The sequence below is a fragment of the Oxyura jamaicensis genome, chromosome 9 (assembly GCF_011077185.1).
Source record: "Oxyura jamaicensis isolate SHBP4307 breed ruddy duck chromosome 9, BPBGC_Ojam_1.0, whole genome shotgun sequence".
NCBI lineage: Eukaryota > Metazoa > Chordata > Aves > Anseriformes > Anatidae > Oxyura > Oxyura jamaicensis.
The window spans coordinates 7334514-7349513 of record NC_048901.1 but is presented as its reverse complement, the minus strand read 5'-3'; the positions used below and the strand labels follow the sequence as shown (position 1 = coordinate 7349513).

General features: G+C 38.9%; 1 protein-coding gene across 1 annotated transcript; it reads right to left on the bottom strand.

Moving 5' to 3' along the window:
- Positions 1–83: 83 nt before the first annotated feature.
- COPB2 (COPI coat complex subunit beta 2) lies at positions 84–14573 on the bottom strand. The gene is made up of 22 exons (XM_035334477.1): positions 14478–14573; positions 13156–13293; positions 12466–12552; positions 10408–10534; positions 9479–9627; positions 8432–8578; positions 7260–7359; positions 6981–7123; positions 6557–6756; positions 5873–5983; positions 5518–5606; positions 5320–5426; positions 4895–5038; positions 4208–4338; positions 3716–3923; positions 3382–3492; positions 2384–2598; positions 2055–2147; positions 1795–1975; positions 1594–1662; positions 861–953; positions 84–426 (listed from the first exon to the last, which is right to left on the bottom strand). Exons 1-22 carry the CDS (start codon positions 14478–14480, stop codon positions 331–333), a joined length of 2742 nt encoding a protein of 913 aa, XP_035190368.1. The 5' UTR covers positions 14481–14573; the 3' UTR covers positions 84–330.
- Between the last annotated feature and the right edge of the window lie 427 nt (positions 14574–15000).

Below are 15000 nucleotides of genomic sequence, written 5' to 3'. Positions count from 1 at the left end.
AGCTGAATTCCTTTACTGATGTATCTTGAAGCTAAAACATTGTCCATAATTCATTTTACTTTTTGAAATACTGGACAATAGGAAGAGTATTTAAAAGGGTTTATTGAATTGGTTTGTAAATGAAAACATTTTGAATATGCACTAGTGCAGGCCTGTATCTTGAATTTCACCACCCTGAAAACTGATTTTTTGTACAGTTGCTAGGTCTTCCCCTCTCACTACATGGTCCATCTTGTGTATAAAAATCAAGTTAATGTGGAGGCTGCAGTCCATAGAACTTAATTTTTTTATCTGGAGTAAGTAGTTGATTTGGTCATTCAAAAAGTGTGTTCACTCATCTAAGATCTCTTCATCCAAATTGATATCTGTGGTATCAATATCCTCCAGGTCCAAGTTATCAAGGTCGTCTTCCAAGTCCAGAAGTGTCTAGGAAGAAAGTCCAGGTTACAGGGATAGTTACAGGCTTAGGTGTTAGGCAGGTAATAGCAGGAGCTGTATTCTGTATGTTTCTATGTGAGGTATTGGAATATTCTGCAAAACAAGCCTAAGGCAATGTAGCTGATGCATAAATACTAAAATAACCTGTAGAAAAAAGCTGCCTTCTTTGGTAAGAAAGCAGCTTTCAGTGCTGCTACTTGTTACTGTGTTCTGACCAACTGTGTTTTGACTCCACTTGTTTGCTTTTAAGCCCACAGAACTGTAGGGATGGGTCTATAGCGCTGTGTAGTTTCCACACACAACAGGAAAGGATCCACACCCTCTATTACACCTCAGGAGTCTGCTTCATATCAAACGAGAAAGTGACATTGTTACTCTTTAGGCCACAACATTCCTTCCCTTACTAAAACATAGTGCAGTACCTTTTGATCTTTTGTTGGAAGCAGATCAGAATTCTGCAGTATTGTATTCATCACTTCTGGTTTAGGAGATGGAACTGGTTCTTCAGCCTTTTTCTAAAGAAAATGAGATCCTTTAAGTTCTTCTGAAATTAAATTCTTTTGACAAAAGCAGGTAAATAACAGCAGACCCCTAACCCCCCATATACACCTCCTCTAAGCCTTGGTTATCTTCTAAAGTTTCCCTCCATACTCCTGGACTCGCATCTTGAGGCTACCAAGTGCTCTTGTCTTCACTTCACTGGAACCTACCACTTTTTTTCCCCTCCATTACTTCAAAGCAGTTGAAGATAGAACTGATGCAATTAAAACAGCCTCCAGTAAGCGCCAGTTAATTTCAAGAACTGAAGAACACTGGTGGCAGTGTTTTCAGCTTCTAATACAAGATGATTCTAACTTAATATGTTACAGATTACTCATTCAGAAATAACATTGCAAGTTATCACAAAGTTCTAACAGAAGATAAACCAAAGTAAGCAGCCACACAGAAGAATTCATTCTGTAACTACTGAGGGCTTTTCTTAATCTACTTTTGTAGTCAAGTGTGAGGGAAAAGAACATGGAACTGGGCTGCAGTGCTTGCAGTCCAGTTAGCAAGAGCAATAGCTTGCCCATTACGGTGAAATACTCTCCAGGACAGATATTACTGTACAATAGAGTTGCCTCTTAGACTTCATCATTTAATAGTAACACTGACCTGAGATGCCATGATTCCAGAAGGCTCAAAGCCTTTTGCTTCTTCAAGTAAGTTTCTTTCTTCATTTGGCTAAAAGAAAGTTAAAAAAAACAAATGATGCATTCATGAAATTTTTAAGTGGTTTAACTAAATTGATTAAAGTTGAATTTACCCAACATCAAATATTTCTTGAGAAAATAAGAACTCCCACTTCTTACTTACAGTGACAAGGGGGTATTCTGTGGCCGGCCGCAAGTCAGCAAGACTTTGTTTAACATATTCTTCGACAACAAAAGCTTCTTTTAATCCAGGGAAAAGGTTTTCATATTCTGTAGGATCAGCAAGGGACTCAGCAGCTTTTTGGTTAACTTTAGAGAGGTTCTCCCGCCACAATTTAACAACCCTGGAAATGCAAGTCATATTTTTTGTACACAGCTCGTTTTGACAATACTATTCATACTCTTAACGTGATTTCATGTTACCTTGAAACCTGGCTTGGCAAATATGTCCGTGCAAGAAATGCAGCTTCTGGGAGACGCCCAGTTTTAATCAGGAGTTCCAAACATGAGTCAAGCCTGTAAGAGGTTAAAATGTAATTTTCATCAGTAAGCTTAGAAGATGGACTTCTGCATTACATTAGATTTATTAGTGTCATAGATTAAAACAGCTAATGTGCTTTCATTTCAGATTTTAAAAGAAGTAGGCATCATAAAACAGAATTAGCCTTTATGAAAAGGTACATGCCACTATCTAGTCAGCTGTAGTCAGGCATTTGGAGAAAGCCCAATGAGAACTCTTGCTTGCTACTTACTTTCCCTGCAGGAAGTAGCTCATAAATGCAACATTGTTCTTGCCATCTTTTTCTGCTCCTTCAGCCAGCTTATTCACCATGTTAGCATTTCCTGAAGCTGTAGCCAGGAGCAGCAGTCCTCCGTAGTCTTGTGCGTGGTGGAGACACTCCTGGGCTAAGCCAAACTGGCATTTACTAATGGCAAGTTCAGCAAGTTGCTTCCATTTCTGTTCTGACTAATGGCAGAAAGGAGGGAGGAAGGTAAAGAAAAATAAAAGCTCACATTTTTGAACAGCATTCAAAGATTAAAGCATTCAAATTTACCTGTTAAGGTATTGTACTCTAACATTATACTTGTCTTCCCTTTAAGATATAATGAATACTGCACCTTCACAGCATGGCACTGTTACATGCAGATCATTACACAACCATAACGTCCTACCTTCTCCCTCCATGTTTGATGACAAACACTAAATATAGAAATAAGTCTGAAAAATTATACAGTAATAATCTCTTAATGAAGGCTCTCAAATTAACCATCAATATGTAAGAAAGGCATTGTGTTTATAACTAATTCTTTATCATTTACTTCATTATTTTGTAAAAGGAACATTGAGATCATTTATCTTAATAATAGCTGTAGGACAAATCACTGCCTGTCGGCCTTCCTAGTACATCAGAAATGATCCAAGTTTGCTAAGGCTGGAACAAAGGCCCAGAGGTTTCAGTCCTGCCATTCCTCCTCTCTCTGTTCAACACTAAAGATTAAGGCTTTGTTCTTGGTCAAGCATCTTAAGTCTCCAGGAGGAGTTTCTCTATTTCTCTGAGCAAACAACATTCTTCAACATCCCACAGCTCAGACGCCTTTGAATTACGGACAGAGCTCCAAGGAGGAAGCTGGGGACATATGTACACTGTTCAGAGAGCTGTACTGCATCCTCATACTGCTTTTTTCTTACAGGGGCTCTTCAATTCACTCATTCAGAGTTAGTACGAACCACCAAAAATGGTATGCTTACCTCTGCTTCTACTGCAAGCTGATAAGCAATTTTTAATTCTCCCAGCTGAAGAGCAAGTTCAAAGCGGTGCTCTGGATCCATAGATACTGCAAGGGCTTGTTGTTTGAAGCCCTAAAATAAAAGTCCACAAGTAAAACTGACCTGTCTGGTCAAATAGCATTGTAAACATTTTAACAAAAGCCCTCTAAATCAAAAATCACAGTATTATCAAATAAATATGGATGATTAACAAGAGTTTACAGAAAATGTGTTTTTTTTTTGATTAACAAATTAAATTACAAATGTGAATAAGCTGATTACATTTTTGATGACTAGAAAAATAAAGTTTTCTTGCCTGTTTTTCAAGAAAATGTGCAACTCTGGTTCTCTGTTCTTTCGGAATCGTGGGAAGAACTTTGTCAGCCATACTGAAGTCTCTTCTCATCACAGCAGTTTGATATTCAAGCACTGAGACCAGCAAAGAGTAACTAACAATGTTTAGCTCTTTATCACCCAAATAAAGTCGGTTGTCCTTAGGTATATACCCCAAAAGATACATCGTCCTGAAACAAAACAAAGAATATTCATCTTGGATAGGTCCACTCCAATAGTTCTTACAGTAACAAGAATATGCACATTAAAAATTCAACTTTTACTATATTTCCATACTTTTACATAATACTGTTTATTCTCCGCAAGATTATATTAACTGCCTCAGAACATACATTATTAGCATGGTGTGCAATAAAAAGTAACACTGCAGGGCAAGTGGGTGATAAGGTTCACCTTGGCCTAGTTCTTCTGGAAAAGATGTAAAGCTTGCTTACAAACTAACGCACAAACTTACCTGTCTAAATGGGCAATAGTGACAATTTCTCCTCCAACGTAGTAGTTGAGTCTGTTCACAGAACTGGTGTAAATAAAGCAGTCGCCTACCCACAAGCCTGTTTTCACAATCTCCTGAATCTCACCAAGAACCTGCAAATTAAAGGTAATATTCCATAGTTCAACAGATAATTGGGCAAATTGCAAAAAACTCTGGCTACAGATTGGAATAATCATAGTAATAAATCTAGTTTTCTAAAAAATGTCATGAGATAAGAAATCTCTACCTTAATACTTAACTAAAATACAAATCCAAGAAAGAAGTTCCAAACAAAGTGTTAAGACTCAAAGACCATTTTCCTCATGAAATTTGTTTCTGACATTTTGCAGGAAGTACTGGTTGTGGTTTTTTTTTTTTTGAACTTCATTGCATTTCAAAACATAAAAATTGCAGAAAGAGTTTAAACTACGTGAACATAATACCCAAGTGAATGTTTTAAAAATAACTTCTTTAACCATGCAAATAGCTAACAGATGACTGAAGAAAAATCTAGGCATCAAGATGTGTCAACACTGGGCTTTAGACAGGTACTTTCCCCAGGGATAACCCAAAGCATCCCAAATAAAATAATTTAACAGTGATCTTCAGGAAGGAGTTGTTTCAGCAATCTCTAATCTCAGTCACATTAATTTTTTTAAATGGAGATACCTCAAAAGCATCTTCAATTCCATCTTCAGTGACTCCTTCATGTGTTTCTTGGGCTGCTGCAACTTTTTCTGACAGATATTTCAGGATGAAGAATGACTCTTCCGTAGCAATGCAGACAAGTTCACCAGAGTCGGACCAGAAAATCTGTATTCAAATCAGAAATCAGAATCAATAATGGCACTATTTTAGAGACCCCCAAGTTAAGAAGGGAAAAAGAACAAATTTTAATTTATACAAACTCTTATAGCAGCTTTAGAAATTGATAAGCCAACATATATTTAGGAATTTTCTTCCCTTTTGCTACAAGACAGAGATAAGCTTAAGAAATTTTTATGATTGACAGCTTGGCTTCATTAAAGAAAATGAGCAGTCCAGTCAAAACTCAGTAAACATGGAAGTATCTTCAGTTCCCTCTCATAACTTACGTGTTTGGGCTGAATTTCAATTCTGCGAACCAATTCTGTGTTCTCCCAGTCATAGAATGCCAAGCCATTAACTGACCTGACCCCCAACAGGAAGCCACCATAGATACCTGCAAGGAAACAGAGGTGGAAGAAATCTGCATTGTGCAAAATAAATAAATAAATAAAGAGCATTAACATGTGTATTCTGAAAGTAAATACCTTCTGCTCCAAAATCAGGTTTGAACGATTTCTTCTCTTTGAAATTTTTAAATATCTTTACAACACTGTTGCTCTCCCTGATCGCGTATCTAAATAGAGATTGAATTGTAAAAAAACATTATTCACCTGTCAAAGTAGGAAACTACTAAAATAAGCTGCTACAGAAAAACACCTTGAATTTTATTTTCAAATGTTAGTGGAGTACGATGAACAGAAAACCTTTAAGTAGTAAGGATATTAAGAGTTCATTAATTAAACCGTTTTCTGGTCTCCAGCTCAACTTATCGTTTGCACTGATTGTAACCTAGCAGCAATAAATTTAAGTTCATACAAAGGAAAAATTTCAAACACTTACTCTGAAGAATCATGTGCCCATACAAACTCCTGGGCAGAACCAAAACTCTTGTTTCTCAAAGCCATCGCTGTGTAAATGATGTATTCACCATCACCACACACTACTACAAACCTAGAGCAAGGGAAAGATAAAAGTTGTCAGAGATGTGTTTGGTTCAACAGATGAAGCACACAAATTATCTGAAAAGGTATTAAGTCTCTTAACTAATGATATATGATATGTGATAATATAATCACTGCAAATGCAGATAGAAAGAAAAAAAGCTTTATATATTCCACAAATATCACAGCTGGATTTCCCTGCTTCATGTTGCTAGCTACTTGCTATCATTTCTTGCTTCTGGTCTCCATTTTGCTGCTGTTCTTACCTTATATCCCTTTAACGGTTAACAAAAAGGGATTCAAAAAAAGTGATAGAAATAACATAGTCTCCTACTACTGACTTTTTTTTTTTTTAATATTCCTTTTCCTGTCTACAATATCCAACTTCACTATTTAAACTGTGAGCTCTTGCAGGTGAGGGCCATCTCCTACTCTGATTTTCTGATGCCTGGCTCTGAGACACCTGATCTCCATATGCTCTCAGCTGCGACCAGGGCACATGCAAAGTTTTCCAACATAAAAGAAAAAAATAATAAAAGGAGAAGTCAGAAACATTTAAGTATTTTTTCCTAAAATGAATTACCGTCCATTAGGGTTGTGCTGAATTGTTTGAGGATAGATTTCACAGCTCCCCATATCCTTTACAGCCAGCGGCAATCTTTCTCCATCTTTAATTTCAGCATCTCCCATAGCTTTCAAGTTAGCCTGTTGCACTTCTGAATGCTTAGCCCAAATAATTTTTCCATTTGCATCCATGGACATGGCAGGTTCTTCACGACCAAGCTAGGAAGTGTAGCATAACAACTTAGCAGATGGAGAAAATAGGATTTTTATTTTCTTTTCAGTTCAATATATCTAATTAAATACCCTGTCTCTGTCTAAAAATGCCAATTAAAATGCTATGTGTTTAATATTTTTTACCTATTATCAAAGAATCAGAAAAGAAGTTTCTCTGTACATAGGACATTGATGAATCATAATTACTCACTTCAAATAATTAACGGTACCTTAACAATAATGCTGCCTTCATCATAGCCCAAAGCCACGTTATTGGATCCTCTTAAACTGGCCACACACCACACCCTCTCCATACCATAGTTGAGTGTACTTTCCAGCCGGTAGGTGCTTGAATGCCAAATACGTACAGTTCCTAGAGAAAAAAGAATGAAATACATGTATTTTATCTCTTCTCTCAACCCAAGGGCAGGAGATGTGTAGCCACACCAGAAGAAAAGTTTCCCACAAGGTCTTCCCCTTTCCTTTATGTACCAGAAAATACCAATTACCATCTTCCGAGCCTGTGATTATGATAGGCAATTCAGGATGGAAGCTGACACATGACACATTCTGAGCATGTCCTTCCAGAGTCTGCACGCATGTTTTATTCTGCAAAAAGTCACAAGGACAGGTACAGATAATAAACACATTGCTACACTTAAACATTCACTGTTAAAGAAAAACATTCAAAATCTACCTGAAAATATTTTTTCTGGATTTCTTCCAGTAACATTTCCAAGATGGTAAAGCACCAGCATTAGACATATATTACAAAACTATGATCATGCTGAATTAATTTCTCTTCTCCAAAAGAAAATATTTATTTCCCTTGACATTGTTGTTTCTATTTTCAGATATGTTTCTTCTTTAAAAATTCACTTTCTCAGAGCTCAGTAGCACAACAGATCAAAACAAGAAAGAGCTGAGTTCACTTAATCAGAGTAAAACATGTATCTGAATTTAATTACAGATGAAGAAAGATCTTATATCTTTGTTAAGGATGTTCACTCACAGTTGTGAAAGAAAAGTCTACTCTGCTCGAGGCAACGAGGAGTAGACTACATAATTTATACAGCTGTACAGGGTGGCAAAATTTTGAGCACGGTTATTTAACAATCATTACTGCAACATGTAGTTTAATTAACATTGCTAGCTTTAACTTCTGAGCTTGGATTTACTCTAGGACACTACACTTCAACAACCTGACATCCCTATCTCTCAATTTTTACCTTACCCTTCTGGCTATTAATGCATTTGTACACAGGAAGTACTCATGAGCTCTAGGTTCCAGCAATTGTCCCTGGATTCAATCTGTTTCTTTCCTGTAGAGCATTCAAATGAGGCAATAATGACTCACTTGATGATCCCTGTGAACTGTCAATACAAGCACGTGTGCAAACAGAAAGAGGGAGGGGAACAAAGCTAACACTAATTACAACACCATAATGTCAAATTTATTTAAAACAATCTCTAAGTTAATTTGAAGAATTCACAGCATATTTTCTAGAGGGTTAACAAGATCTGGAAAGGGTACCATTAAATACTGCCCGATTCCTTCCTTCCAAGGAAGGACGAGAAAAATGTGTTGATGCTTTCAAGTCCACTTCCCTATTTCTTTCTTCATTAGTGATTTTGCTATGGCAAAGTCTGTACAAGAGTTCATGGAAAGCTGAACACATACCTGGTAGTCCCAAATCTTAACCAACCGGTCATCTGCACCTGAGATGAGATACGGCTTGTCTCCTCCACTGTAATAGTCGATGCAGTTCACCCCTTTCTCATGGCCTTCCAGAGTAAAATTGGGTGAAGAAGAACCAAGCTGCCACACCTTCCCAGAGAGACAGAAAATAAAACAAAACCACATGGATTTATTGATCTTTTCTCATCAAGGTTCTCTCATCAACCTTGCCAAACAGAACATATATTCTAGAGTTTGGAATTCTAAATTCCAAAGATACAGTTGTTGCTCTTAGGTGAAGAAGATGAAGTTTATCGAACTACCAATCCCCAAAGAAAATAAACAGAAGAAACATGCTGAGTTGGCACACTTCGGCTTCACACCTTAAAGCAATAGAATTGGTTTCTTTCAGCGTTTTCTTTTAGGATATACAACCAAGTAATACAACGTTCATAAGCAGAAATATCTGTTTACGAAACCAACTAGAAGACCAAGAAAAAGCAATCTAATTTTTGTGCATACAATAGTTCCATGTTTGCACCCAATTTTTTCCAGTTCCATTAAATGTCAAATCTCATTCTAAATGAGGACTTAAAGTGAATCAAATGAAGTTGTAGATACACTGATATTTTCCCAAGACAATCACATCAACATTTATACACATCTAACCTCAGCATCTGAAGATGCATGAAATCCAAATTGGCATTTTTACAGCCAATAGCGATAATTTAGCCAATATACTGATAATTTATATATATATTATATATATATATATATATTTATTACCGATTATTTCTATATAATTTTTATACTGATAATAAAGTTTAGAGAACCATATTTCAGTGATTAGAGGTGACAGGTAATCTTGTAAATTTACTGAATGACTTAGTACATGCATAGTAACTCGACCAATGTACAGGTCTTCGTACAAAAAAATCTATTATTGCATCTGCTTTTAAGAATTCTAACCCAACTTTCCGACTACATTATCAGTTTGTGTGCTCTGTCTGATAATTAATGAGTGAAAAAAAGAAACAAAAAAATCTTTACCTTGATTGTCCTATCCAAAGAGGCACTGGCAAACTGATTATTGTCTTTCGGGTTTATGACAATCTGCATGACATAATGTGTGTGTCCTTCAAACACCTGAGAACAAGACCATTTTTTATCCCAGTCCCAGAGTTTAATAAGCATGTCATCTAGGAAAAAAAAAAAAAAAGCTTCAGTTAGTTTAACATATTCTGAAGTTCATTCATCCCTTCTCCTTGAAAGGAGGCACTTCTAATACTGAAGATAAGTATTTCTCAATCTGTAAATACAAGGGAATACAGGTTCATCTAAAAGATTCTCTGGTAAAATGGTTATAAAACTAAAAAAGGAGTCTGCCCAACAGACTATATACACTGTTCCTTTTCAGATCACACTGAAGAATTGGACCTGTGCTGCCTTCTGCAGCATATACTGTGATGATCATTAAGGAAAAGGAAGCAGAAACGACCAACCTGGCTTTCTGGTATCTTTACTTCAAGTGTAGGCATATTGGTTTCAACACCAAAATGCAGAGAACTAACTACAGTGCCTCTGACACAAAACACTCTTTATATTCTAGTAGAGCTCTGACTGCATTAGTAAGATTTCCAGGAGTGAAAAGGACTGAGGACCACGACGTGGTACATGCTCTTGGCAAGATTTGCTGGAACACTAGCGGTTTTCATTCTGATTGTCTCAAATAACTGAACTCTAACAAGAACATAAGCTGTAATGTTTTAAATTGTAAATAGAAGATATTCTATTAAAAAAAAAAAAAAAAAAAAAAAAGAATATATTTGGCAAAGAAATAACTGATGTGTTGGCTACTTGATCATAGATTCCTGTTTCATCAGGAACTGGATAAAACATGCAATTCCTCACTAGGCATAGAACAGAAGCCTAAAAACAGACGATTAAAAAAATATCAAAATATACCAAAGAAGTCTTACCGCTGCTTGTCAGTATGAAAGGCTGTGTGGGATGCACAGCAATACAACGGATGTAATCTGAGTGCGCTTCAAACATGTGAACTCTTTCCAAGGTGTTGTAATTGAAAACTCTGATTTGCATGTCATCCTGTGAAATAGATGAAAAGCAACAATTAAAACAGGGCTCTTTGTATAATACCCTTCGTATTGAATGCAAGGTAGCTAGACTGAAACACTCCACTATTGAAGAGTATCTAATAACAGTAAGTTTAAGAAAAAAATTCTATACTTAACAAGACAAATTAAAATTTAGTTCAGAAGTCTATAAATTACCCAATGCTACTCCAAGGCACTTGAAGAAAACTTCAATTAAGATTTCATTTTAAAAAGAAGTATTTTAAATGGTCTTTTGATTTAAAATTAAGCAGAGTGGAAAAACGCTTTGAAAATTAACGCAAATATGAAAATTAAAAGCAGGGTTCTCCAACATCAGCTTTACAGTAACGTTAATCTTGTTGGGCCAGGAGGAAATAAAGTGTAATATTAAAACAAATGGAAAAGTGATTTCAACTTGCTTTTCAATTGAATTGCAGGGACGGGTCAAAAATAAATATAAAAAAAATAATTTTTCAGACTCAGTATTGTTAAAATATTCCCAAACCCTTTTATAAAAAAGCAATTCTGAAGAACTGTCTGTCAAGGAGTAAGGCATGCTGTAGAACTTTCACTAGTGACTGTGACATACAAGGTCATGAGTAAACAAAACGTTGCCGTTTTGATAAATTCTGTATTACTTGCTTCATCCAAAGTATTTTCTTTTCTACCCTTCTCCTCTGTCACACATGCCTGTTTAAGAAACAACATCTACAGAAAACCTACAGAATGGCAGAAAACAACACGAGCTCTTTTGAAACAAGGCACTCAGCACAATTCACATGCAATGCAAACAATATGCAAGGATTCTTGTCACATTTTCATATCCAATCTGATTAAGAGTTGGCCCTGCTGCTAAAAGCAACTGTCTTGCTTTTTCCCTCATCATTTCTTTGCCACTGCACTGTAGCCTCCCTTGTGAAAGGTAGGGCTGATACACTGCACAGTGAATCAGACTGAGGAATTGATCCAGGTGAAATTAAACTGATTAAAAAAAAGATTTAAAATTTCATCAGTTCCAAATCCAGTTCCCATCCATCCGTCTGAACTCTTGTGCTGGCAGAGAAGCAGTGTTATACTTCTGAGGAAATAGCCCTGACTTACAATCACTTGAACTAAGTATGTCGTGGCAGCTTAAGACAGTAAAGTGGCTAGACTAGAAAGAAAAAACGTGTGACCAAACATTTCAGGCATTAGGTATCGCTTTAGATAAAAAATAGAGAAATCTGACTTTTCAACGGATTACCCATACTTTTCATGTACATCTTTTTAGTGTCTAATCTGAAAGCTGATTCATAGACAGATAGCAGAGCCCTTCAGCAAGAAGTTACTGCATTAACACACTGCTCATGTTTTGACACATATCTCCTACTTTAATTAATAATAATACAGCAATAATTTGGACCCCAGATTAAGAACTGATCAACGCTCACTCCATCACAAAATGTTAGCAAGATTAGAATAAAACAATTCCTCTCAAAGCAGACTCACTGAATAGAACAGGAGCATTTTTCCAGAGGTGAACAAAACTTCAAAAATGTGCTTTGAATATAGCCGTGGTCAAGAGCAGAAAGCAACTTTGAAGTCATCTTACCTTCAAAAATCATTAGTTTCAGCTTAGCTAAAGCAGCACTACTAACTTAGTTGAACTTGGGTGCTGATCGCACTCCAGTTGACAGTAAAGGTTGAATCCAGACCTACCTTGCACTAGCCACAACACTAGGTTACTTTCCTTTGAAATGAAAAGTTTAAGTTTCCAAGTTTACTTAAAGGAGAAAGTTATTGGGGAACTGTAGTAAAGCATTCCTCTGCCTTCTGCAAATTCATGTCAAATCATGTTTTTAGGTGATATACAAAGGCATTGGATGAAAAAGAATTAGAAAACCTAGTACTGCATATGGAAATCACAAGAAGATGACAGCTTACAGCTCCTGTAACAACCCAGTTCTTCCTTGCCACAAATTTGGCAGCTCTCACTGGCAGGTCACATACTTCAAAAGTCTTCACCAGGGTCTAGAAATAAAAATATGTTTTTAGCACTGGAGAAAATACTAGTTTTGAAATCAGCTTTTCTTAATGTTGTCCAAAATGTTGTCGTTCAAAACACTCCAAAGAACTTACAACACTACGTGCACACTTTTTTTAAAGCAGGACACCTGGTTCAAGAAAGTGGACACTTGCCTGTTTATTCACCTTTATGTCTTCTCTCCATTCTCCCCAGACACATCCCTCCCCTCCCAAATAATTTTTAAAGCTGCTGCCCAATTTCAACTATACTTGACAGAGAAGCAAAGGTCTAATTCTTCAATCTTCAAAAATACAGAAGTCAAGTACAAGAGAGAATGGTCTGATCTCTCAGAAGGAAAGGCATTAGTTTGCAAGGAATCCCCAAAGGATTAATTCTTAAAAATAAATGTATAACAAATAAAGTGTCATTACTGCTACTGCTCAAAATATTTATATATTTTTAAAAGGACTTTTGTATACAAGTCGGGCTGAGTACAGTCACCCAGTAGCAGTATTTTAAGATTTTTCTAGTATGTATGGTGTTGAAACAGAACTAATATATCTGTCAGTTACAAAAAAATCATAGTAAAGGAAAACCAAAGTCATCACCTGCGTTTCATGGTTCCAAACGCAGACGCTGCCATTGTAAAGGCTAGCCAACATCCATGGCTCTGTGGGATGCAAGTCCACGCTTTTCACCCGGTCAGACCGGGCTGTTAGCTTTCGCTTAATATCAAGTCGGAGAGGCTAAAGATGAAAAAAAAAATGAGAATGGTAAATTATTCAACATACAGTTGCCTAAGAAAATGATGGAGGAAAGAAACCTGAAATTAAACCTTGAAATAAATGGAGTCAATTCCGCTCTTCAGGCAGACAGCAGACTACTCTTTTCTATCCAACTGCTTTTTCTGTGCGTGCGTAGGGATTTCTGCTAACAGCACAACTCTACCAATGGCAGCAGGCTTGTTTAATCTACTTCAGTGAAATTAACAATATTTATATACTTGTTTATAAATAGCATCTCCAGCACAAACAGAGGAAAAGACGCATTGCACATCTCCATACACACTTCCCTGGTGCCCCTGAACGATTAAAATGAATTTCCTTCCAAAGCAAACAACAGAAAATGAATCCTTTTATTTCCCTTTAAAAAAACAGGTGAAGAAGCCAGTTGTCACTACAGAAAACATGTGTGCATTACAAATTTATTTCCATTCACAATTCCAACACTAAGTCTGAGAGTGGAACACAACGTTATAAAAACTGGGGGGAGGGAAGAGTTTAGCTGTTTTCAATACAAAGCAGGTTTCGACCCTCTACTTTCATCAGTGGCAACCTGAAGCGTGGCTATTTCAGAACCATGAAGTACCACAAGGTACTTTTCTGAAACGTGTCAGGCGTTGCAAAGCTGCTCAGACACTACAAGACTGATGGGTTTTTAATGCATCCGAACAGCCTTTTATCCCGGAGAGCTGAAGGGGTAATCTCTGACCACAGGATGCTGCATGTGCGGTAGCAAGGTACCGAAACAGACCTAATTAAGGCAAATTGCTCAGGGAAGACCCTGAAAACAAACACGCAGCTCTCGTGCAGCCCCTGTACCTCACGGACGGGACACCCAGGACACAAAACACAGCTGGGGGCGATTTCTCCTGCTGCACCACTCCGGGCAGCGAGGCGCAGGCCAGAGCTGCCCTAACGCGGCTGCCCCGGGGGCTGCGCAGCGCTGGGTCCCGCCGGCCTGCGCCCAAACCTCGGGGCAACCGGCCGCAGGGCCAGCCCGCCACGTCCCCGCCGCCGCCGCCTTCCTGACGGGGAGGCGGCGGCCTGGGAGCCCCCTGCGCCAGCCCGGCTGCAGCCGAGGCACCCGCAGGCCCCTCTGCCTCCCCCTCGCGCCCCGGTCCCCGCTCCCCCGCCGCGGCCTCACGCACCATGGCCCCGCGCGGCCCCGCCGACACCCGACGAGTCTCGACGCCGGCCCGGCTGCCCCGAGCCCTCCGACGTGGAGCTTCCGGGCCCGGCGCTCTCGCGAGAGCTGAGCGCCGCCCTCCTCGAGTCTCGCGAGAGCAGGGCGGAGGATCGCGGGGCACGCCGGGAGGTGTAGTCGCCCCGGGGAGGGAGCGCACGCTGTCACCTCAGGGCGGCGGTAACGGGGCTGCTGGCACGGCCGTGCGGGAGCTGAAACGGGTCCCTCACCGCCCCCAGCGACGCCCTTCGTTGTGACTCGGGATCTCAGGGTCAGGTGGCAGTGCGGGGAAGCTGCGAATGGTGGCGAAGATCCCTCAGGTCCCCGCCGCCTGCTCGCTGTGGGCTCTCCGGGCACGTAACGGCGGCCGTGGCCAGAGGAGCCGGGGCCCTGTCAGGCTCACCACCGGGCCCCCGGGAGGAGCCCATCCTGCTTCTCCAGAGATCTGCAAGACGTGGTCCTGGTCGGTCCTGCAGAGCTTGTGGGTG

Bases quoted from the DNA above. Each gene is read 5' to 3' on its own strand.
- COPB2 (XM_035334477.1), bottom strand. The intron at 5,984-6,556 runs GTAATTCATTTT...CCCTTGCTCTAG, and splicing joins CAGCACAACCCTAATGGACG to GTTTGTAGTAGTGTGTGGTG. The intron at 5,039-5,319 runs GTAAGTTATGAG...ATTTGAATACAG, and splicing joins TTGAAATTCAGCCCAAACAC to ATTTTCTGGTCCGACTCTGG.